This window comes from Zosterops lateralis (assembly GCF_965231275.1).
Source record: "Zosterops lateralis genome assembly, chromosome: 2".
Classification (NCBI taxonomy): domain Eukaryota; kingdom Metazoa; phylum Chordata; class Aves; order Passeriformes; family Zosteropidae; genus Zosterops; species Zosterops lateralis.
This window is the reverse complement of record NC_139763.1, coordinates 39,720,512-39,746,423: the sequence shown is the minus strand read 5'-3', so window position 1 is coordinate 39,746,423 and position 25,912 is coordinate 39,720,512. Positions and strand designations below refer to the sequence as shown.

Sequence of the window (25,912 nt, the reverse complement as noted above, 5' to 3'; positions counted from 1 at the left end):
TGAAACTTTCATAGAGTACAAGATATATTGGGAGGTCATTTGATCTGTTCTCAGTGTCATGATTAGCCATAACAAAACCCATTCTTATTTGAAGTTTTTTTGACGTGTTTTGTATCCATTTCAGTATTTCTGTATTGTTTTATTTCTGCTAAATGGTGTACTTTGTGTTTTTGTTCCATCAAGTTAAGAAATGACTCAAGGTTTAAAGGAAAAGGCTTAGGTGTTTCCCTAATAATAATAATAATAATAATTTTAGGCTTTCTAGTTCTGGGCATATGAACTAAGCTGCTGTTTTCTTCCATTGTTTTTAATTCTGAGTTGTTTAAAATCATTTGAGAGAGTAGTAGTATGTTGCTATCAGTGTTGTAAAGCCTCATGGGGATGAGGCACTTGCCTAGGGATGTTTCAGAGACGTGTGATTCATTCAGAGATGTATGATCTACAGTAACATCCTTAGTTACTGTGGCTGGAGCAAAGTTGGTTTTACCAAATAATCCACACACAGAAAATAGAAGTGATTCTGGATATTTTAGAATTTCACCCCTGATTCTTTTGGGTCTTTATTATTGATCATGTATTTTGTCTGTCATCATCTGATGACTGTGAAATAATTAGTCCTCAGAACATGTTGAGTAAGTGTAATTGCTTCAAATCAACCCTTGTTCAACTTACAGCTAATGAATACTACAGACTAATCAGTGCTATAATGGTAATTAGTAAAGCACATAAAATAACTGGAAATTAAAGTGATTAAACTTGCCTGTTTGGTGTTCCACGTTGAGCAGTAAGTAAATGATGAATCAGAAATCATATAGGGTTCACATGTGTATTTATGCCACTTGGACAAACTCTCTGCACTTCAGACAGTAGTTTGAAGGGAGAGGGCATGCACTCTGGTGGTCCAAAAAGTGCAAGGATTGTGCCTTGGATCACCAGGGGCCCTTTCAGACTTGCTCTCCTTTACCACCTGTGCACAAGGTCACATTCTGCCAAGTTCCTGTCCCAGTCCTACAGGGTCTTCCTTACTCAAAAGCTATGTTGAAGATTTTGGTGTGTTCCTTGTGGGTGAACCCTTATCTGCCTCCTCCACAGTCCTGGGTTTTCCACATCTCCAGGTCCAGTAATGGCTCCATCTGGATAAACTGCCTGATGGAAATTAAGAAGCTATTTGTCTTTTGTCTTAAGCAAACTCAACTGCCATGGAGGGAAGACGTGAAACTCCTTCCCAACCATCCACCAGCAAATCTATGACACAATAACTTGCCTCATTTTTATTTTTTTACAGAAGGGCCTTTTGTGAATGCTTTCCCCATTATCCCACTATGAAAAAAAAACTATATACCTGTGCTTTCTTTTCAAGTAGAGTGTAGTTCTGTTTTTCTGTGCTGTTATCTTTTGCTATTGTTTCCTGACTAAGGGACAACATTTTTCAGAACTGAAGAAAGTAACAGTCTGATTTAGACCTGTCCTAATGGAAATGACCAAATATTAGACATTGCAGTTGGCAATTGCTTGGTCAATAGAGAGAATCAGGTACTTGCAGGACTAATTTTCTTCCATGTGCTTCTCTTTTTGGTCTGTAAAGGGGTGGAAGTTTCCTTGTTCAAAGTTTGGTATCTAACTTTTCATATGTATAATGTATCCCAGACACTTAGAGGAATCTGACAGCCCTAACACAGGACCTGCAGGTGCGCTGTGGTTTTCTAGGGCAACATGCAGAAGCCAGATAGGACACCTTAAAGCATCCCAAAATGGCAATGGCACTTGAACTTCACCCCTAAAGCTGAGGTGTTAGAGGAAGTTTCTCTTCAACTCTGGAATTTACTGGAAGCATTACCAGCAGAATTTCTTTTTACTGTGTGATGTACTATCTCATACCTTAAGTGAATAACAAAACTTCCTTTAGAATGCCTTTCAAATATATGAGAACAAGAGAAAGCCTTGTTTTGTTCCATGTTTCATGTTGCTGATCATAATAAACTCCCTTCCACTTAACCCCTCCCGCTCAATACATTATTTCCTGTGCAAGAGGAAGACTCACAGCTGTAAGATAAAAGGTTTTATAAATCTCAAAACAGAAACAAATTCTTACATGTATATCTACTTATGCAAATGTATAAATATAATTTCTACATACACACTGTGCATTTCTATGCTTATGTTATAAATAATATTGTTTATACAGATTGAATTTAGGTGAAAAGGAAACAGTTTAATGTGGATATGAATGAATCAAATGATGTTTGCACTTCGTGTGTTCAGGTAGTATGGTTCTGCATGTGATAAAGAAGCTTAGTTAGTTCCCTCCCCCTGTCCCCATCTGTAACTCAGTTGATGTGAATGTTAAATGAATTAGTGAAATTATGAAGCCAATGAATAACTGGTATTTCAAATTTAAAAGTCAGACATTGGGAAGATGAGGCTGGGAGGAAGAGGAACAAAAAGAAAAACCAGAAAATACAAAAGATTTTTGGTGGTGGTTGTTGACTCCTACACTAAATTGCCTTACTGCCTCACTGTCAAACCTTCCATTTTGTGGACTCCAGCAGTTGCAGTAGCTCTCTGCATTTTTCATATGCTATATTGAATATTGTTCATCATCATGGGCACCTGAAAGTGAATTATGGAAATTTCTCTTCTGCTTGTGGTGTAATATTACGTGGGAAAGAATATAAAGCATAGGTTGTTAATTGCAGTTCAGTTTTATTTATTCTGTGAAGCTAGATATAGCATTGTTCTATTTTTGTGAGAGTTATGGGAGATTATGGTTGTCACAAGGATGTTTTTATGAAATGCAGGTAAAAGGGAGGAAATATGGACAACATATACTGGCTTGCTGTATTTTTTGCAAGCAAATAGCTAAACTGATGGACGTAATATATGAGCAGATTTTTTTTTAAAGAAAAGAGCTACTCTAGATTTTCAGGAATTCACAGTTTTTTTTCAAGAAAGGCAACTTAAATCTGAGGACATATGTATAAAAAAGCTGTGAAGTTGCAGTTGATTTCTGAAAGATGTGAACTGTAAAGATTGTTTATACTTAAAATCAGTATTCTCTTTCTCTCTCTCTCCCTCTCCATGAATATATATAAACGTTCCAGTGTTATTCTAAAGCGTTCTGGTTTTGTTTTCCAGGCTCTTATGCAAAGAATATCTGAACATTAAATCAGTAGTAAAGCATGTGCTCAAGTGTTTTATGGAAGTAAGATTTTCTTCAGTGTACTTGCTAGAATTTTCTATAAGTAAAAGCAGGATTGCTTAGTATGTATAAAGGTTGAGGAGGTGGCAAGAAAGAAGTGATAGCTTGGTAGCTGGGAAAATGACTGCTGCATCGTGATTTCAGAGTGATGCAAGCTAGGTTGAGTTACTGTAGGAAAAATGGGGACTGCCTTAACAAGATTAAAAGCTGAAGGATTGTGGGGGTTCGAAGAGATGGTCTGTAAAGGACAAAGAGCAACCAGAAGACTAGCTCCTACTGAAAGGGAGTGGTCACAGACACCCTTATCTCTAATTAGTCTTCTAAAATCTTCTTTTCTCACATTTTACTCTAAGTAGCTGTAAAACAAATTACCTTTCCACAGTCTCTCTTTTTAGTTTGTTTTGAAGTCAGCAGAGTTGTTTTGTCAATCTCATTGACATTAATTTTGCTTTCAATGTATGTAATACAACTTTAAATGAATCTTAGCTTATGCTAGCTGATACAACATTAATACTTTCTTTTCTGAATGAAAAATGCTGTCTTTGGATGTCCTCCCTAGAACTAAACATTTCTTTCTTACTGTTTTGAACAAAACAAATTGAAATTTATTCAATCTGCCCTTCTACACACTTGTCTTTCACATGATACTCATATGATGATAATGAGTTCAAACACATATTTTTCAAGAAATGCTGAGTGGCTCTAACATTTCTTTCTTGAGGTTTCATTTTTTTCTGTTGGCTACCTCATGTGACATAACCTTGTCAGAAGTTCAGTGATGTTCAGTGTGCAGTGGTATTGCCTGGTAATTTTTCAGATTGTTGCTATACAGGTGCTGCCTATTAAATTCAGATTCTCCTTATATGAAACCTATATGAAGAAGTAAAAAGACAAAACTCAACTTTCATTTCAGTTACAATTCAGTCACACACCAGGAAACTCACATTTCTGGGTATTGATTGTGTTCATTTACCACAGCAAAGTGCATTCATTGATAATTACCTGCTGGTATTGAATCAATTGTATGTGAAACATGGGGCATTATTGTCAGGTAGGGTAAATAATATTGATTCTATTTTAAAATGAATAAAGCATAGGAGAAATTAATTTGATTCTATGAAGTCATTGAATTATGTTCTATCAACCATATAAACAGTGATGGTCATGTAATATGATATCATGAGGATAGTTACAGCTGCAAGGTTTTCCAAGGTTTCCCCTCGTAACTGTAGCATAGACATTTTAGTTTTGTTTTGCATTAAAGGGAGAAGAGAAATCCAATGCCTGTAATCGATCTTAGGGTAGGATCCCAACTGGTGCCAGGTCCTCTGACACTTCTTAAGTGGAAGTACAGTCTTAACTGACTGCAGCAAACCAGGATCTTGGTCATGCTGTAGGTCAGCAGCCTTTGAAACTTCAAATATTATTGTGGCTATGGGCTCTGCAGACAAAAGTCCTTATCTTCCAAAATGAGCAAACAATCAGAAATGGGAGAAGGGAGTTGTGTTGATTGATTATCTTTGAAGCCAGTGGCTCCATGAAAGAATAGCAAGGAAGAACAAGTGCAGTAAGCTCAACTATCACAAACATGAGTCAACCATGAAGATGGTTTTGGATTGCTCTTGCATCTATTCCCTTAAAATGTAAATGAACTGTCTTACAGAAAACATGTTAAACAGCAGCAGCAGCTAAAGCATAGAACCCTTTTTTGGATTACGGTTGACCATACAACTGAGATTTAGTCTCTGATCATGTACTTCAAACATTGTCTTCACAATCTGCGCAGTGATCCTGAAGTCTTCGTATATGAGCAAATAAGGTACCAATTATCACACGCCATCTGAAGAGAGCAGGAGACACAGAGAATTCTGCCAGCGCTCTGTGAGCCTTGTCTCATTTCAGATATTTGGTATCAAATAACTTGCAACCAAGCTGTAGCTGGTTGTATCTAGAATTTGATATTTGGAAACAGTATTGCCTCAAAGGAGCTGGAGCAATAAAAAGAGTTGTCTGTATATGAAAAAGGGGTGGAGGATGTGAGCCATGTGACTGTAATTGGTGGATGCAATTTCATAATGAGTGAAATTTGTCTGTAGAAAGTAACCCATAGAGAAATGAAGGTAGATAGATAATCACACCAACAGATAAATAAAATCATTGTCACTAATCAGTGTTAGAGAAGTAAAAAAAGAAATCTGAGTGATACACTTCTTTGACAACAGCATCTCAGTATCATATGTACAGATGTCTTTAAGCATCAGGCTTAAAGCTTCAGAGCAGTTGAAGTGCCTATTTTGGCACCTACAGCAGGATTCAGTACAATTTATCTGTCTGAGTCCAAGAAAGTGATCCACGAGGTTCAGGATCCAGTAACCTTCTGAGTGTCCTCGGGACACCTAAAATAGGTTTAACAGCTGTCCAACTAAAGGCACCTGTGTCTTCTCAGCAACCCTGCTCTGCAGAACTGGATATCAAATCACTTACCCTCCCTGTGCTGCTGAAATAAAGTACCTGAGTACAACTCAAGTCTCCTGAGAGAATAGTCTTTGGAAGACATCTAGCATGGATGGGCAGAATTGAGTTCAAGCCAAAGCCTAGTGGCTGTGGCCACACTGATGAAAACTCATAGTGGTAAAAGGTAGAAGTAGTCACTTTTTGCAGCTTCTCTTGCTGCTGAGAGCACTTGCCTGCAAGACTGTGGGTGGGAGTTCTGTGCTAAGTGCCACATGACAGAACTGAAATTTGCTCCCTCCCTGCAGTATGTTGTAATGGCCAAGTCTTAGAGAGATAGAGGGAGAAACCCTGTGCTTGAGACATTCTATGGGGAAAGTAAATTTTGATCCTCGTTTTCAGAACCATTTCCCCATGTCAGACCAGGTAGCTGGGCAGAATGCAGTTTTCTCCTCTTCCCAGCTGAGTTCCTTAGCCTTTAAGCCACATTTTCTTCCCTTGTCCTGTTTTTCCACTCCTGAATGCATAACTGCCTGCCTTACACAGCCGCAGTGGTCTTCTTTGAGTACCTTGTAGTCAAATTTGAAAATATTTAAATTATTGAGTCCATTTTGAAGTATAGAGTGCTGAGCTGCATCTTGGCTGCCCTTTCACCACTCTGCTTGGTGTTTTGCAGTTTCCATCTACTGATGAAACCACTCCTTTATTAGCCAGACCAGTATTGCATTGTCAGCCAAATTTCAGCCATGTTGGATATAGTTAAAATTTAAAGAAAAGAAAATTTTTTGCAATGCGTCTCACTTAAAAAATTTATTAGTGAATAGTGTTAGAAGAGTGATCTGTTAAACTTTGATCTTGTCCCACTGTGAAATGTCCCCAGTTCTATTTCTTTGCAGATTTGACAGACAAACTGGGAAGCTTTAAAACATCTAGATAACCAGCATGTTTCTTCCTAACATTAAACTGAGTAGTGAGAGTGTTGCAATGGATAAAATCAGTGCTAATTATTTCTAGTCTTAAAACCCTTTCCTTCTCTTCATCCTCACGTTGCTCTACACAGCAATACTCAGGAATTTGCCTTTCTCAGCAGCATTCTTTGTTCTGAGTTCCTTTTCCTGTTCCCAGACCAGTTTTTTATAATTAATTGATATGCATTCTCACTCCTGTTCCTATTTATGCCAAGTGTGATGAACTGGTATGTTGAAAATAGAAATCTAACTGTGGATGTGTTACCCTACTATATTATTGCCGCTAAAATTCTTTCCAGTTGACTGGTTTTTACCTTATGCCTAGTGGATCATTCCTAGTCTTCTCCCAGAGTAGAGAAATTCACTGATTAACAACAGACTTAAGAAGGAGTTCAAATGTCTTGTGAATAGTGCTTTTTGGTTTTTTGAAACAAAGAACGGCAATTAAAAAAACGCAACAAAGTTTTCTAGTGATTCAAATAAGTGCACTGCAAGTTGCATTTCACCTTGTAAACCAGCAGAGATATTAGCCTGGTGACCCTGGAAAACATCTTTTGGATCTAAACCAATGGTAGCTCCAAGTGTAATACTCCAGATCTACTGTAGGTTGTCTGAGCAATCATTCTGTTGGATTACACTCAGAAAAATGCTGGTGTGAGGAATAAACGTAGTTTAGATACACAGTAAGATAGAACAGAATGTGTAAAATCTCTGCAACCTGGTCTGGTGGGAGGAATCTCTGCCCATGGCAGGGGGCTGGAACTAGATGATCTTTAAGGTCTCTTTTAAACCAAACCATTCTGTGATTCTATGAAAATACATCTCTAAAAAAATCCTTTAATGGCAATTGCAAATATATTTCCCTTGGCATTAACAAACAAACAAACAAAAAAATTGTTCAGTGAAGTGGAGAACTGATAAAATATTTATTCAAAGTCCGTTATCCATTATCTTTGAGTTTGATTTGCATTTAAAGAAATATTCCTAGCTTTCTTTCTGTACTGTTTTCATTAGGATAGTCAGAGTTTCACATGATCCTTTAATTGTTGTGTGAAGAATTGAGTCAGTTACAGAGATGAAATACAGAGATCAGTACACTCTGTGAATGCTTCACAAAGAATCAAAAAAATTAAAAAATCACTTTGACCAATAATTTCAAAATATTGCTGTGAGGACAGAGGTTTAAAATCAATAATGAAGTAATGGCCAAAGCTCACACACTAACAACTTTGGTGGGAGTGGCTATGAGTGGTTAATTGAGGTGTTCTGGTCTGATGGTAGTTTGGGTGATTGCCTTTTACTGCCCTATCAAGCATATTTCACAGGATCACAGAATCCTTTTGATCCAACCCCCCTGCCAAGTCAGGGTCACCCGGAGCAGGTGACACAGGAACGTGTCCAGGTGGGCTTAGGAAGTCTCCAGAGGGAGACCTCCATGCCCTCACTGGGCAGCCTGCTCTTTTGCCACCCTCAGGGGGAAAGAATTCTTCATGTTGAGGTATTGCATATTGTAACATTCATCACTTAATCTCCAGTCCCAAGTCTACTGGATAATGTTGCTCACTGAAAAAATGAGTCCCAGGGCTCACTTTCTACAGCAATGTTAAGGGTTTGTGCTAAGACAGCTCAGTCATAAGTTGTTTAATCATAGAATTATACAATAGTTTGGGTTGGAAGGCATCTTAAACATCATCTCGTTCCAACCCTCCTGTTGTGGGCAAGGACATTTTCCACTAGACCGCGTTGTTCAGTGTCTTGTCTAACCTGGCCTTGAACACTGCCAGGGATGGGGCATCTGCACCCTTTCTGAGCAGCCTGTTCAGTGTCCCATCAACCTCACAGTAGAGAATTGCTTCCTAATATCTTCTTTAAATTTACCCTATTTCAGTTTAAAGCCATCACCCTTTCTCATATCCCTAAAGGCCCTTGTAAAAAATCCCTCTCTAACTCTCTCATAGACCCCTTTAGTAGTAGAAGGCTGCCAGAAGGTAGAAGTGGCCCCTAGAGCAGAACTGGACTCTGTTCTCCTGACTTTTGTGTCACATTTGGACTTGAAGAAGGAAGTATCTGTATTATGTAGTACTGAGGAGGTACAGCACCAAAGCTCCAAATATGTATTTTGAACCAGGAAGGAAGCTAAAATACAAGTACCTTCAGTGCTAAGTGACAGATGATGGGGGATTTGTATTGCCAGTTTAGATTTAAGTGCTTCAATTTTGCTTAGGCGTCCTACTTTAGGTATGTAAGTCTTTTTGAACCTAGCCCTTACATAGTACCAAATGTTGTCATGGAGGTTTGAATTACAAAAGTACTAGTCTGTGACACAAAAGAGAATTTTAAGTACTACATGAATAGTTCTGCTAGTAATCATGGACGCAATAGCGTGTATTTCTAAATTACAAAGGTTAGAGAATGTGTATCTATTGCTAGTGTATTTTTCCTTCCTAATGCCATAAAACTATCATTGGAGATTTAATGGTAGGAAACAAGTATCACACCAGTGCTCTGCTATGGCTGAGACTTTCATGATGATTTAGTATCCAGAATAATTAAAAAACCATAACTAAACCCCATTTTATTACATATAATAAAATGTACAGATTTTGTGTGGATTTTCATAGTCTGCCAGTCTTTTATTGCATCCTAAATAAAAATGAATTTTTTAAACTTTGGAATGAAAAAGTAGAGCACAATTAAGTAGTTTTTCAACAGCCCCCTCCTGAAGAAGATGGTAAGATTGAGGGATTCATTTTTCAAACAGTTTTTTTTCAGGCAGATACGTCCTTATTTATGTGCAGTGTAGTAATTAACGTAGTTCTTACTGAATTGAAAGTTCTAACTAAAGTATCTTGGGCGATACCGTGCACTGAGTGAAATTAGTGGGACTACTGACAAAAACAAATCCAGAACAAGATCACATCCAGGATTTAAAGCCTCCCAGTCTCTAACCTGGCCAATAATGCTACTAAACCCCCTAAATCAGTAGTCAGGCTGTGTAATTGCCATGGTGTGAGAACAGAGTGTCTGTCAGGAAGACATATGGAAGAGATTATCACACCATTTATGTAAAATTGCACCATCTTGGATGACTTGAGCTCTCACACATGTACTCCTTTCTCACAGCTTCCCCTCATGACCATCTAGACTCCTGCTTGGAATTCTGAGTTTGCAACAGCCTTGCAAATGTATCTGGACTTGCCCAGGGTCAAGGGGCTTCATATTTAAATTTACTAAATCTGTATTTCAACCCAGAGAGGATTAAAATGTACTGAATCAAATGTCTGTAAAAAGGCCTTGGCCTTCTACACATATTTTCCTACAGTTGTAGATGTCATTGTGCTACCTGCTGTACAAAACAAAACAGAAAGATGCGGTGTCTTACCAAGTAGTATTTGGAAGTGTTCCAAGGCAATTTAACAGACCAAGCTCTAACCATTGCCTGCCCAGCCATTAGAAAACTTAGTAAGCTGTGAAAGAATGCAGTTTGCTCTGCAGTTTTCTCCCTACGAAATGTACAGACTAAAACCATTTTTGCAGTCAGTGGGAATTAAGGTCTGTCTAAATTTCTCTGTGGTTGTAGGTATCCTCACAGTGAATGAAAGCCCTCTCTCTGCTCTGCTTTTTCCTCCATTTAAGTGGGTGCCAAAAGTAGTGCTGAGCTTGAAGGGAAGAGGAGTCAAACATTTATTATATTCTGGCCACCCAGAGGGGGAAAAGCATTGGTGTCTACAAATGAAGCAGCATTTGCTTGACCTTTCTGTAAATGAATTTTACTCAAAGGTTGTTTTTTTTTTCCTAGTGAGGATATGTTTTGCCCCAAATCAGATAGTACTTTTCAAAAGTGCTTCCATACTAAACTTACTGAGTAGCTTACAAATTTGTAGTTAACCAAAAGGAATCAGGATAAGAAGTAGTAAATATCCTACAGGTTTTGGATTGCTATGTATTTGGTACTTCAGTTTCACACATCTTTGGTTTTTTCCTTTTTAGAAGTAATTACTTTGGTCTCTAGTCAGACCAGGCTCTACAGGTGGCTTTTGTGAGTGTTGTGCCATTTATTATCAATAGATTTGCTTTTTAAATTGTTGTTAGAATCCCTTACTCTAACAAGTTACTGTGTCAAGACATACAACTGAGTTCGTAGTCACCTGTGGCCAGTGTGGCTCATGGCAGCCTTTATTAGTTGGGGACATCTGTGTAACTCCTCAGGCAATGAACTCTAGGACAGCTGAACCAAACTTCTCTCTGAAAGATTTAAAGATGTAACTGTAGGTGATGATATTGCTTCTACCTCTACAGCAGCTTTCCAAGGGTAAGAAAAGGAGCAGGGCAAGTGGCTACTTAGGAGGCAGCAAGTTTTTATTTTCAGAATGCTGAGCCTTTCTAACCATGCTGTCTGTGGTACAGCTGAAATCTCATGGCAAGCAAATATTACAGTCACACATAGGTAACTGTAATAGCTATAGTTACCTGGAGGTTCAGAGTATCAGCACACTTAATCTTGCCTTGCTCCACTGGGTCTGTCCCTCTCCTTTTCTTGCATGCATTCTGTAACAGTGGTCACTTAAATGGTTTGCTTGGTTTTTTGTTTGTTTGTTTTGTGTGTGTGTGTATGGGGCGGGGGGGGGGGGGGGGGGGGAAGGTTGTGCTTTTTTGTTGGGTTTTTTTTGGGGGGTGTATTTTTTTAAAAAACAAAACCCCATGCCATTTTGCAGCCATCTGGGTGTTCTCTGCTACACAATGCAAAACTAATTGCATGGTTCTTGTCAGTAGTTACGTTTTTATTGTTATATAAAATAAACAGGTCAAATGTTCTTGCCCATTTTAAATACTTGTAGAAATAAAATTTACTTTAAAATTAATGCATGTTAAAACCCCCAGTATTATGTAGTAGGGTTAGTCATGCTTAACCACGCTGTACAAAGCTACAAGATACATTTTTCCTACTCTAGATCATACTCCATGTTTAGAGGGTATGATTTTGTAAACACTTAAGCATGTGATCTGCCTTATACTGAAAAGAAGTCCTGATGGCTGCTGTTGGCCTGGTTACGTGTGAAAAGTTAAGGAAAAGCCTACAGGATTGGGACACATTTCAGAAAACAAGTAGTTGCTTTTCTTTGTGCAGATATTTTCATGCTCTTTTTCAACAGATTTTATCAGAAAAATAGGAATTATTACAGTAGGAACTTCCGGTGTTGTTAAACAAAAAGCAAGTCACTAGTAACGTAACCAAGTTATTTTCACAAAGTTGCAAGTGCTGTGGCAGAAACTCCTTTCTAACCAACCTGCAGATGAGTTGAGGCAGTGGTGTGTATTTTACCTGTGTTCCACATTTGGTACTCAGGGCAGTTCTCCCCGGCTTTGTCATTAAATAGCAGATTTAAAGTAAATGTTTGAAGTATAGGTTGACCGTATTTGAAGCATAAGGGTGATGAAAGTGATGCATTATGTCACTGTAACATATTGACATTATCAATTATGTGTTATTAAACAGCTTAGCTAACAGAATGATTTACCTTGTGTTTAACTGCCTCTTTCAATTGAAAGTAGCAAATGCTGTAGAACTGGGGAACAGTCATAGAAACCATATATTTTCTCCTGTTAACACCAGCACTGCTGACATGCAAGTGATGGGAGTGTTGGCATTTTGCTGCAGGCTCTAATGGGCTAGTTTAAATGGCCTAAAAAAAAAAGTGATTAATGATTAGGAACAGGACTGTTACACAGCTTTGCAGCTCTTTTCCTCAGTGCATTTCCATTTATGTCAACCAGTCACACACTTGGGAGGTGTTATTTCAAAGTAGTCAGCACAGGGGCATTTTTCTACTACCATTTGTTTCTATTTCTTAGGTCCCTTTGGTTGTCCACATATAGCTAGTGTTTCCTTAAAGTTGTAAGCTTTAGTGATAAAGGCACATGTCCTCCGACTAATATGTCTGGTGACCAAAATCTAAAACTGTGGAACTCTATTGTAATTTCAAAATATCTTTGCCATCACTCTGCTTAGTCCTTGGTTTATTGTGTTGGAAATAATCTAAAGGTTCCTCTTTGGAGTAACTGAAGCCTTTCATCAACCAGTACATGATTCTCCTCTGCTATTCACTTGATTTTTGCAGCAAGCAGTAATTTGTACATTAGTCCTGCTTGTTTGTAATGGGTAAGTGTCCACCCCTAAGCCCTCCCTTTATTTACATGGATACACATCTACATCTGTATTTGTTATGTGTATTTCTTTGGGAACTGAGATCGGTAGACACTACTGCAACGCTCCCACCCCAAGTAATAATTAACACTTTAACCCCTCTCGCCCCAAGTAATAATTAGGTGCCATGAGTGGGAAAAACAAGTAGTTCCAAAAGAAAATTGAAAACGAAGTTGGAAAATCTAGCATCTCGCTCTTTTTAATGAACCTTAGGAGAGTGAGGTGTCTAGCAGACATAATGCATTCTCTTTGCTCTTTTAAGCTAAGGCAATATCAAACACTGGAGTAGAGGGGATTGAACACTCAAGGGGAAGATACCTTGTACTTTTTGGAAGTTATTTCACTGTACTGAGATCTTAGAGCTTGTGGCTGAAAGTCAGCACTTGCTCTCAGGTATCATGTTGCAAGAGAATGAAATACCTTTTCTTAGAACAGGACATTTGTGTAGCATTTTAGTTGCTAGCATTTTTTTAGTGATCAAAGAATGAAGCTAAGTCTTAGCTGTGTACAAGTTCAACCAAGTTTTCTGAACAAGAAACTTAAAAAAAAAGTTCATACAATAATTTGGAGGGAAGAGGGGAAAGCAGGGATTTAGGTTTGGAGTGCAGTGGTGTTGACTCCAGCAGGTCTAGAGCCACTCTTTTGCAGAATAAAAATAATGCCAAACAAATTTGCAGTGTCTGTGGGGGAATAAGAATGGCTCAAAGGTGAGCACGTCCCCAAGTTGGTTTGTCCTTGAATGTGGTGTTCAAGGTGGTATTGTAGCTCATATTCCTTTTTTAATGCTATTTTTAGGAAACTAAGGCTGAGGCAGGCATGCTGAAGGCTCCATGTGTGTGTTTGCTCTCTGGCTTTGCAGTGCCTTTGACTCAGCTGAGGGACTTCAGCCAAACATATCAGAGAAGGAAGAATCCCAAAAGCATTATGGCACAACCTGTTTCTTGAGTAAAATGTATCCAGTTGGAGGAGGAAGCTGCAACCCTGTGTGGTAGGGAGTGTGGTCAGAGGGTTTGGTTAAACTCGAGTTTTTTAAGATGGGAGAACGGCAGACTGGGGAATGCAACTGGGAATACCCCAGGGCTGTAATGGTGTTTTACATGACAAACAACTGCAAACTCCATCCGAGAAAAAGCAGGCCTTGATCGTCCTGGTGCTGACGCAGCTACTTGTTACTTCTGAGAGATTCTCTTCTTGTTGTGCAGTACACGGAGGGGGATTTATATGAGTTTTCTTGTCTGCATACGCACAGGAGAGAGTATGAATAATTTTTATTACAGGTGTATAAAGCTGCTTCCCTTCTTCCTCCTTATTAGGACGTTTAGCTTATCAGTAACCACTTGAATGTCTTGGTTAGTTTTTTCTATTTTCTTTTTTTAAATTTATTTTACTTTAGCACAGGCATTTTCTGTTTGTAAAGCCTGCATTTGCAGTCCTCAGTTGAGTCAGGGAAACATCTGCTTTGCATAGTTTGCAAGTGTTACTTATTAACTCAGGCCCCCCAAACCCGGGCAGTGTGGTGCCTGTTCCCAGGCCAGGCTCAGCCTGCTACTTGTCTTTTGGAAGCATGTGTTGAAGGTCATTACACACATTTATTCTTCACTTTTGTGCTTGGCTTGGATTCGCTTCTAAGATTCTGTTCTGAAACGATGATGTAAGCTATATATTAAAAAATATATATAGTTTTTTCCTTACACGTCCGTGCAGCACTTTTCCCCCTGTAGTTCATAGTAGTACTGCTTGTGGGCAGGTTTCAAAGGAATCTCATCTCCATATGGTTTTACCCGATAATCCTTTATCCACCATCTTCAGCTCTCATTCCGTTGCTTTCTTGCCCGTGGCTACGTTTCTATCTCTGCATCAATTAGCACAGTGATTTATACAACAAGCAAGCAGTTTAGAGGTAATGGTACACAATTAACATCTCATTCCACCATAAAGGGTATGCTAAATACCCCAGTCACTGCTTTCTCTGCCTGGAATTGAAATAAGTGTTTGTCCTAATTCATATGCTATCTGATGTGAAGTGGGCCCGCTTTGTACGGCACTACACCATTAATCTAATTATAGATAGCTGCAAATGAAGTGCTGTCTGAGCACAGAGACTGAAGAAAATAGCGCTTTTGTCATTTAGCATGACTCTGTGAAGCAAGATCGCACTTTACACGGCAGCACTGCAAAATGGGAATCTGAATAATATTGCTGCCTGTTGCATCTTTTCTAATTACAACAGCATTGTAAACACAACTGGGCGCTGATATAAATAGAGCTGTAGATACGCTGTCATGTGGGTTGTAGGAGAAAATCCTTAGTGTGCTGTTGTATTAAATGATGCATCCTGATTGACAGCTACCTTGAGACTGCGCTGATGGAGTTGTCAAAGCCTTGTGCGAGCGCCGGGGCTGCTCCGGCGGCGGCAGCTGCGCTCCCGGCCGGGAGGACCCCGCGCCTTTCCTTTCCGTCTGCCCCTGCCCGCTCCGCTCTGCTCCGCTCTGCTCTGCTCTGCCCGCCCGGCCTCCGCCTGCAGCGCAGGGAAGCGAGCGATTTTTTTTTTTTTTTTTTTTTTTTTTTTTTTTTTTTTTTTTTTTTTTTTCTTTCCATGGCGTTAACCCTTGGTAGGTTTCTCTAGAGTGTTAATTACGTATCACACAAGGAATAGAAAGTGGGAAATACGGCTGAATTACGAGTCTAATTAAGTTTCTGCTGCTGGAGTGTGTGCTGCATGGTGGTGAGGCTCCTCTCGGTTTTCTTGCCGTTTTGCTGCTACTAGAAGCTCATGATTTTTGTGATTGTTTTGAGATTTTTCTTACTGTTTTTTTTTTTTTTTTTCATCAGCTGTCTCTGTAGCAGTTTGAGTGTTTGCTCCTCTGTCAGACTAAAAGTGCTGTTATTTTGTGCAGGTGTTAATGCCAATCCTCACCACCACCCTGTGGAAGCAAATTAGCTCTAGAACTCAGCGAGAAAAGCCTCTGTGATTTGCAAAATGTCATTTATCTCGTTGTTCAGTAAGGAACCCTTGACTCTGAAAGAAGGTGGTGTCTGACACCGTCGAGTAGTATGGAATAAATACATCATTTTCCTGCTTAGATGCTGTGGTGGAAATCTAAGCAAGGGTATGGTCGTGACGTTGAGGTGTATAATGGTTAATAAAAGAGGCAGCGTGCTCGTTGTGTTCGGAACTGGAACATCGCTTGGTATTGCTTCCACTGAATACAGAATAAAATACTCCGTGTGAACTGGTGACGTCAAACCGCCGGTGACAGCAGTGAAGTGACTGGAGGCAGGATGTGCATTAGGAATGCTGAAGGGAAATTATGTGACCACAGTTAATACATTTCACTGGTTCCAAACCCGAGACTGCGAGGCTAGTGAAAATAATGAAGACACACAGCAGACAATTTCTCTACTGAAATCTGAGCTACGTAAGATTTTCACCCTTCTGACCACAGGAATGACAGACATTTGAGAAACATGGTTGAGCATTTAGGTAAGGCAAACTGAAAATCCACATCTGGTCAGCAGTCCAAACACTAACGTAAGTAACATATGGGTAGTGATTACTCTATAAAACTTCCAATGGAGTTTGAACGTTTACAGCTTCAGAGGACATGAGTTTCAAATGTACAGGGAAGATCACATTTAATAAACTAATGTGAGGTGTAACAGAGTGCAATTTTGAGCGTTTTAGTGAAGATTTACAACATTCTGATGTATACGGTAAGGGAACCATATCTGTGCAAACTACAGAACTTGTTTTTAAGCACAGATGGGGCGAGATAGGCCCTGGCCATCTTTTTTTGTTGCAATCAGTCTACTTGTCTACTGACTTGAGGGATCAGTAGGGAATGTACTGACAAAAAAAATCCATGAGACCTAAGGTATAATTTTCACTGTATTTGCTTTCTTCTCCCCCACCCCCAGCCTGAATTGCTATTACTGCACCTTTTTGTGTTCTTATTTTTGTCATGGAGATTTGGTTGTAAGAGGTAGTTTTACATTACATAAACATCCAATTCATTTAGTGGGAGAGGCAGGACAGGATGCTGTTACCCTTAGAAAGCTATTAAGTAACATTCACTTTTCCCTACTATATTTTTTATCAGCTGACTGTAGACTCCAGTGGTCTGGTGGAAAAGAAACACCTGTTTTGTGCCATCAAAAGCTGTATGGCTCCTTTTGGTACTGCTTTATTGACTTTACTTTGGCTGGCAGAATTGGGCTTTGAAACCCTGTGGAGTGGAGCAGTGGCTGGTGACAACTACTCATCAGCACAGATATGATGGCTAGCAGATTTCCCTGCTCTCAGAGTCCACCTGCAATTTATTTATGACTCCAACAAATGTTTCTTCTGGTTTAGGCCAGTGGAAACCTCCTGGTCTCTATTTATAACCTAAACTTAACAGCCTTCCCCAATTTACGCCCCCTTCTTTCTCCCATCTCCTCCTTCTGAGCATAAAGAAAGAAAATCAGAACCTCATCCGCACTTGGTTAGAAGCATATCAAAACTTCTGCTTCCTATGTTCAAGCATTGTTCTCGCTAAATCAAAGGCATAGCAGCAGCGTTTGTCATGTAATGAAAATATGTGGTATTTTCTTAATTGTCTTTGTTGTGGCAGCACTGGTGGGCGTTGTTTGACTTGGTCTTCCAGAGTGTCCTGTGGCTCTCACCGAGCTGCAGGCGGCACCCGGGTTGGGTGAACGGCACCCTGCACCCCGCTCCACAACTTATCTCCAGGGATAAGTAGCAGCATCACAAAGGGATGTTTATGTAGGTATTTAGTGGGGTCCAGCCAGCAGCAGAAATACATCAAAGGTGATCTTGGAGAAGGAACCTTTCTTTTCGTCTTTGTCTTTTTATATTCTGAAAGGTCATTTGTGAACCAACTGTGCCAAAAAAGGCCTTTCCCCAGAAGTTTACTGTTGTTATTTTTTACTTTTTGATTACAGTAACTTGCTTATCCCCCAAACAGACTAAAGAACAATAAACAAATACAAAAGGAAAAGGAACAGCTCATCAATAACAAAGACCTGCATTTTAAAGCTTTGAGAGTACTGACTCTTACATCTCACTCCAAGCAAAGCAGGAGTCCTGCAGAGAAAGGAATCTAAAAGATATGAAAATTATAAAGATAGTAAAAACAATGTTTGGTAGGGATATTTTAGCTTGGTGTGGAGAACTGAGCTTTAAAGTGCAGCATACTGAGGAATGTGTTTTTTCCCCACTGTTGAATGTTGTAAAGTGCATAGGGAATTCTGTATTTCAACCCCTGTGAAATACTGTAATCTAGATGAATGCAGAAGGTCTGGCTTTCCCTTCAAGTTTAAATTTTGAAAGTGGGCAGCTCAGGAGTGTTAATGTGGCTTAAAAAACTGAATGGCATCTAAACCTAATCCTTTGAAATCATATCAAAATAGTTTCTTGCAAGAGGCAACACTACAGTCCACAAATATAACTTATTTCTGCATTCTTCCCTTTTTTTTTTTTTAAATTTATTTTCAAACTCTGAGTACAAAGAAGACACCAACCATGGATACTGAAACTGTGCAATTTGTTGTAATTATATTCCCCCCCATAGATTTAATGAAGGACTTTAAAGTACAATTTATCTTGGATAAATAGTCCCTCTACACAGAATGTTTATTAGATTGACAGCAGAATACACTCTGCAAGCTTTTTTTCCTTGCCACTTATGACTCAGATGAATTTTAATAGGAGTAAAAAGCTTTTATTTGCACAGTAATTTCACTTAAGGATCATATCCTTCAGAAACTGGCAGACACTTGTATGTCTTGATTGCAAAACAGACACTCAAGAGTAAAGAAACACGCAGAAGATGTTATTATTTGACTTGTCACACTGCTGCAGTTCTCTTTGCAGCTTATGTCACCGATTCTCCTGCAGGCCCCTGGTGCCCGGTCCCTGCCCATGGAGCGTGTGCCTGTGCCTGGCACACCTGCACCCGCTCCTGGAAAGGGACCCGCCTGAGCACCGCGCCTTCAGCTGCGAGAGGGCTGCCTGTGTTTGGGGGGAACTCGGGAGTGCCACAGTCTGAATTGCCATGATGATGCCTGCGGGAGGCTCGGAGTTAAAGCTGCTTTCTGCATACAAAATGGTGCTGGTTTCCCCGTGCCACGGCAATTATGACCGAGGCACATGGCTGGGAGCGGGTCCTCGAGTCTTTGGGTGCCACTTAGAGCCTCAGGGAGCATCGCCGTGGGGTTTATTACACTTGCTGGGATGTGGTGGCAGGATCTGTTTCTGTAACCGTTTGCCTGTTTCTGGTTAGAAGCGAGTATTCCTGAGTGAATGGCTGCACTGTTCATCTCACAAAATATTGTGTGTCCACACACCATTTGTGGAGGATGATAATCCTCTGTTATGTTGTTCTAATATGGCTTTGAAAGCTGCATTTTAAAGATGTCACTGCAGAGTTAATCACCTTTTGCATGTATTTCTAAATAACTTGTTCTGCTTCCTACGGAAGCAGAAGGTAAGAGTCCCCCTTTACCTTCAGCATAAGGATATCGGATTTTTTCTGTCCACGTGAAAATGAAAAGTAAAGACATTTTATTGTTAATAAAACAATAGCTAATTGTTTTGGAGGAAAACATACTGTTCCAAGCAAGGTGTTGAACTTTACATCAGCAAAATACGCATTTGAATTGTAAATGCTGTCCGCCGGATGCTTATTATTAAAACCTTTGTTTAAATTATTGATGAAGTGCGGTGCTGGCCTTGGCTCGGTGTGCCCGGCGAGGCGGGAGTGTCACACAGAGACCTGCTGCCATCTACCGGCTCCGTGCGCTCCCTCCCGGCTGTTTGCCGGCCCTCCGTCCGTCTGTCCGTCTGTCTGGGGGCAGGGAGCTCGCCAAGTGATGGCAAGTTTTTAAAAATTAAAAACCCTGGGCCCGAAATGTTTCGGCAACATTTATATGCCTTCAGAAAGGTTTCACTTTAAAGGGATGCTCTCACCTCATATTCCACTCTGTTTTTAATTGTTATAAAACATACTAGAGAAAACAATACTTTCTCCAGATAGGTAACGGCTGCTGAATGGGTTTTGTTACAGATAAAGCATATTCAATACAACAGCGTTTGACTGTTCTGCTATGCATGAAAAGTTAGAATTAAAGTTGAAATAATAGGTTTTAATTGCAAAATCTGAGCAAATTACAAACTTCAAACGTTAAATACATGGTAAAAAGAAATGTTTAAAAGGTAAACACAATATTTAAGATCAGTCATGTCATTGAAAGTCTGGCAGACTTTCCCAAATGTCAGTTTCCAATTCATCACTGCACTGGAAAAGAATCCCTGAGTATTCCTTATCCACCAAAGATAATGTGCAGCAAGCATAAGGGCATTTTTATTTTTATATTTGCATTTCCCCTCTCTACCCTCAATTTTAAAATAAGTCTGACATCTCTTTACTGTAGTTGTTTCTTTGGTTTTATGCGCACTTTGCTGCAGACTGGAGTTGCATATTTTTCTTTCTACATCCTGAAAATGAAACTCTGAATAAAAGATTTCAAACAGTGTTTTTTAGACACTCCCGTGAAGAACATCTAACAGATGTATTACATAAAAACATGCCATAAAATAATGCAGGTTATTGACTGGAATTCACCAAGGTACAGTTTTCTAAACCAGTCCTCTTCCTATTCTTTAGTACAAATTGCAAATACTGACGAAGGTTGCTGCGGAGCTGAGCAAGTACATGCCAGAGAAAGCAGCAGAGGACACCTCCAGCATTTTGAGATCTCCCATGCCTGGAACAGTGGTGGCAGTTTCTGTCAAGCCTGGGGACATGGTAAGAAATGTGATCTATGTATCTGCATTTTCATTATATAGCCCACAGAAATTTCACCTTGGTGCAACTGAAACTACAGGTTTGGTTTGGGGTTTTTTTCATTGTTGTTGTCTTGGTTTTGTTTCTTTTTGGTTTTTAAATCATGTGTGGAATAAAGTGTGCTGAAGGATGTGTGCTGTTTTTCGTTTGAATTATAAAAACTAGTCAGGAAAACCAATTCAAATTAAACTGATTTTAAAAGGAAAATTTTCAACCTGGTACAAGTCCACAGCAGAAACCCAAAGAGATAGCTTGGTTTTGTATCTCAAATACCTTGAGGGGCAGGACAGGCACAAGGGAGAAAATTGTGAGTAAATTCACATAAGTGTGTGTGTGTTTGTGTGTTTCTGTCTGTCTGTCTGTCCATCCATCTATCTATCTCTTGTTAGTGCTAGCAGGAGGGAATTGTTGATTTTCTGCCCTGAAGTAATGAAAATATTACTAGAAAAAAAGGGACACAGGACAGATATCTAACTTTACCTTTTTTTTTTTTTTTTTTTTTTTTTTTTTTTGTTTAAGAAGCCCTCTGTTATCATTTTGCAAGGCACACATAGAGTTGGGAATTCTATGCTGGGAATTTCCAGGCTCATGTGATAGTCTTCTTGTCTTGCAGAAGGAATAAACTTGCCATACAGAAGGGCAAGGGATTATGCTGGTCTGGGGATTTCTAGTGCTCCTTACCTCACATTGAGTTAGAAACAAATTTTTGTTTTGAAGTTGTGTATAAACACTGACTTGAACTCAGCTTTATATGAAATTCTACCACATTGTATCATATGTTATTTCTGAGGTTGAGGCCCTTGTCTCTCATAACCATTGAAAACAAGGGAGTGATTGCAGACACAGGAATATTTGAATCAGATCATATTAATTTTAGAGTACTGTTGTCAGTTAAATGATGCCATAAACATGTATGTAGCTTCAGTCACGGGGTTCATAATTTATGGCAATGAAACCTAGATTTTCTTGAAAGATAATTCAAAAATCGGATCAAGATCTGAAATTCAAAATCAGCATTGCACTTATTAGGTGGCAGTCATTGATCATGCTGGCAAAGTGGTATATTTGCTTACATTTTGCTATGATACCACCTTTGCTTTTAAAATAAATGGTTGTTTCTGTTTGTGTACAGTGAAAACAGAGTCATCATGTTAATATAAAAGATCTGTAGGTGCCAATATTTGTAGTAATGAAATAAAGACATTTTAGAGGAAACAGATCTAAGTTAAGCTGATAAGAAATTAAAAACTCTTCTAGCTTCTACACTTAGCTTTCTTGTTTATGATCTATATATGCACACACATAGTTTGATACTTTAAAACAAAAGAACCATATTCAATTAAAATTATTCTTTATGTCATGATATGGACAGAAGAATCTGCCTTCTTTATCTAGGGCAATACAAGTGGCTGAATGAGGGAGATCGTAAGCAAATATTTTTCTTTTTGTGAAGAATTAATGGAAACATTTTTAAGTCAAGGATTTTGAGACTTTAAATATTTGTTTAGTATGTATTTTTGAGAAGTTAATTCTAAATGTTACCAGCCTTCTTACCCTGAAGAACAGTTCTTGTTGTCTTGAAGGAATACAATCAGTGGAGAAGGAGGCCAGAGCCTAAGGGATTTTAAGTAAATAAATAAATGAACCTCCCTCCACAAATCTACAAGTGGTGCTGTGCATCAGAGCACAAGTTGTTAAATAATGTGTGTGAGATTTTTTTTCCCTCTTCTCCTCTCCTGCAGCTTTTTTCTGGAGGCACTGAGTGGCAGAGCATTTGAACAGCATAATCTATGTTCTGCTGACCTGAGCTTGTCATTGCTAATTGTGTGGCTTTAATTGCAAAAAACACATTTGCGTTATTGAAAAGGATTTAACTTAAATCCTTCCTTTTCAGGACTAGTGTCAAAACGTTAGAAAAAAACCTGAGCCAGCGAGGGAAGGAGGGTAACATCAGCTATCGGCACTGAATAAGCAGTGGGATGGTGGGATTCAGATTACACGTCTTGGCTGTCTGTCAGAAACCAGCTCACCCACTACAGCTGCTGAAGGCATGATGGGCAGGGAACTGTAGCTCCTTGATAAATACAGCTCTTTTTGTTGCACTGTTGGGAAAAGTCTAATTTCTTCAGTGTGCTGGAGAAATGGGAATTTAAGTAGCTCCTATTCTGTGCGCTTGCCACTGGGTTTGGCAGCTCAGATTTGCGCGGTGTGTGAAAACAGCACAGCTGAAAAATGGGAGAACGTGAGGTAGTTGTCCATCCTTCCCCTCAGGTGTTGCTGCTGCTAACGATAAAGCTGTCAGGTTATAGCTACTCTGAGATTGTTTGCCCTAAGCTGTGAGCTGTGTGCTACAGTGTTGGTGCAGCACAGTCCCTGTGCTCACAGAGACACTCTCAGACCGATCAGTAGCATGGGGAGCTGAGCTGTCATCCCCCTCCCTCAGGTGTAACTTTAGAAATGGTGAAAAAGCACCTAGAGAGTGTCACCTCATCCTTGTCTGACTGGCCGCGCTTGTTTATTGCCTATGGTTCAGCTTCAGGGCATCATGCCCAGTCAGGTAAAGCACATGGCATTTATTAGCCCCTCTCCATGTTTCCATAGCCAAACGAGAGGGCAGTTATGATCTCTGGGTTAGTTTTCCTCCCTCGATGTGTCATTGTTTTTACTTGAAGCATAGTGGTCTGTTTCGGCTTCTGTTGCTGAGAAATACTTTGGTCTGATGAAGCCTGATAGAAGATTGCGTGAGCATCCTCTATCCAGCTGGTCTGATAAGCAGTTTTCAATTCATTTTTTGCCAAAAGATATTGCATATGCAAGGAATTTATTTTCTTTTGTCTGTAAGATGATCTGTAGATTTTAGTAACACAGTAGGGAAGTGCTGTTTGTCATTTAGAGGAAAGCAGAACTTGTGATGCTGCCAATTTCTTTAGGTTTTTAGTTACTTTCTACTTTCTTTATTTTCCTTCATGTGATCAGAAGACTGTAATTAGTTGTCACTCAGTTATTCCTGGAAGCACAATGAAGGCATTCAGAAGCAGAAAGCAACATAAACAATGAAACAGAAATCTGGCTGACTAGAAAGAAGGTTAATATTATTTAGGGAAAGAAAATTTAAATTTAGACTACATTCCTCATGATAACACAGTCCCATTAATAGAGGAAATATATCCCTTATTGGGGGATGAGGGTGTTTGTATATTTGTTTTCTAAGTAGTTGTTAATGATCATGTGCATTAAGATTAAATTTGGTTTTGGGAGAACTACTTTTTGGTTCCTCATGTTGCCATGGGCCAGAGAAACCACTGGACTTCAAGAGTCCCGGCAAATAATTCACTCAGTTTTTGCTGACCCTGGTGGCAGCACAAGCCAGCCCTGGTAGCACACAGCAGGATTTTTATACCAGAGTGTGGAGATGGCACTGCATATGGTTCTGATCTCACCACAGCGAGCAAAAGACAAAGAGCACCATAAAAACTACTAAAGCTGCACAAATTCCTTTATTTACTCAGAGGGCAGGACATGGGCGGGCACTTGGAAATAATTTTTTGTGTTGAGTTGTTTGGCCTGGTTTTTGTGTTTGTAGGATTCTGTGCACTGAAAGAGAAGGAGTGGGGAAAAATCTAGGTCCTAATGGTTGCACTGGTAAAGCAATGTGGTTATTCCTAAAGCAAACACACCCAAAGTGTTCCCACTAGTAATTCCAAATTTAGTAGTCTGAACTGTCCACAGCAACAAAGAAAGATCTTAGCTGTCCTGATTGCCTTGCAGCCTTTGCTATATTTTTCACCTATGAACATATTTTTTGCCTTTTCAGTTTTCTGTCTGTCAGGAAGGCAAAGGTGTTTTTCTTTTAGCTCTGTGTTTCTGTTGGTTGTTTTTCCTTTTTAGTAACATTAGCCAGGACAGGTGTCATTCCTAAGCTAAACATTGGTCAGTAAGCTAACGCCTAATACCTGGCAGCCTAAATCACTTTAATGATTCCCCACACACTTAAATATGTAAGAGGAAAGCACCTCTGGGTAAACACCCCAGTGTTCTGAGTCTTTTAGGACTACAGCCAAAAGAAGAGGATGATTTATTATTTCCACCGAAGTTTCTAAATTTCCTCTCTTTCCAGTAGATTAAGATTACTCCAGGTTTATGGAAGTTTTCACCATTCAAGCTATTTTTAAAATATACTTTTCTCATATTAAAAATCATTATGATTTCAGATTGGTGCTAGTGTAGCCATGGGCATTAATACTGCATGGGATGAATTTTTTCCTACCAAAATGTCAGCTGTTAAATGTAGATGCTAATTGTCTCAGTAATTTCAAAATTGGGTAACTTGAAGGCTGCTTTTTTAGCTGTATAACTTACAAAAGACATTACTGTGTTTCCACCTTTTAGAAGTAATTAAAGAAAAAAGTTTTAAACTGCATTCCTCTTTCAGTTCAGCTGCATGCATTTTATTTCAATTTCTCTTGTTATTCTTTAGAAGAATAGTTAAAAAAAAACTTTATTCATGATTTTTCATCTCACAAGCCTTGGGAAGTTTTTGCTGTGGGAAAAGATGTTTTGTTTGACCTCTACTGCTGAAATGCTCACTATTAAAAACCAAAACAAAAGAGCTTTCTAAATTCTGTTTGTCACTACTTCCTTCTTGTGAAAGAAAAGGTGAAGTTTTAACCTTACCTGTTGCCATCAGGCAGTAGTGTGTTGTTTAAAGTTGTATTTGCCATTCAGACCTCAAAATCTTAAAAAAAAAAAATCTCTTTTTTATTCTTACACTAATTGGAATTTATAGCAGAGAAACAACATCCAGGTTGAAATAGTAAAAATTTATTTGCTTAAGTTTCACATCCTATTTGGATAAATATGGTATCAATAATTTAGTAGGATATTATTTAATTCAAGTACTACTTTTCTCTTGTGTATGGACATTTTTTTTCTTTTGTTGTCTTTCTTTTTCTTTCCCTTTCCATCCGTTCCTTGGTTCTGTTCTTCAGAGAAAATATAAACTCCACTTGTCAGTTGAATGGAATTTGCAAACTTGACAAAACACGGTCACAAACCTTACATAGTTTTTATGATTCTGTGTATTTGACAGTTTTGTTGGGCTTTATCTTTTTTGGGGAAAAAACCCTGTTGGTTAACAGGAAATGAAAACTTTTTCACAGTTATATAATTTCCAGAGGAAAAATATTCAAATATTTCACCATTCTTATTACATGAGGCCACAAATAATAATTCTGGTTACATT

At 39.0% G+C, this 25,912-nt stretch overlaps 1 protein-coding gene across 1 annotated transcript in view; it reads left to right on the top strand.

Annotated features, from left to right (window-relative positions):
* The window catches only part of PCCA (propionyl-CoA carboxylase subunit alpha), a 273,215-nt gene that overhangs the window by 236,551 nt on the left and 10,752 nt on the right, over nucleotides 1-25,912 (top strand). Inside the window, exon 22 of the mRNA XM_083884834.1 lies at nucleotides 20,491-20,631. Within this exon, the coding sequence (XP_083740960.1) occupies nucleotides 20,491-20,631 (141 nt within the window). The remainder of the gene's footprint in view (nucleotides 1-20,490; nucleotides 20,632-25,912) is intronic.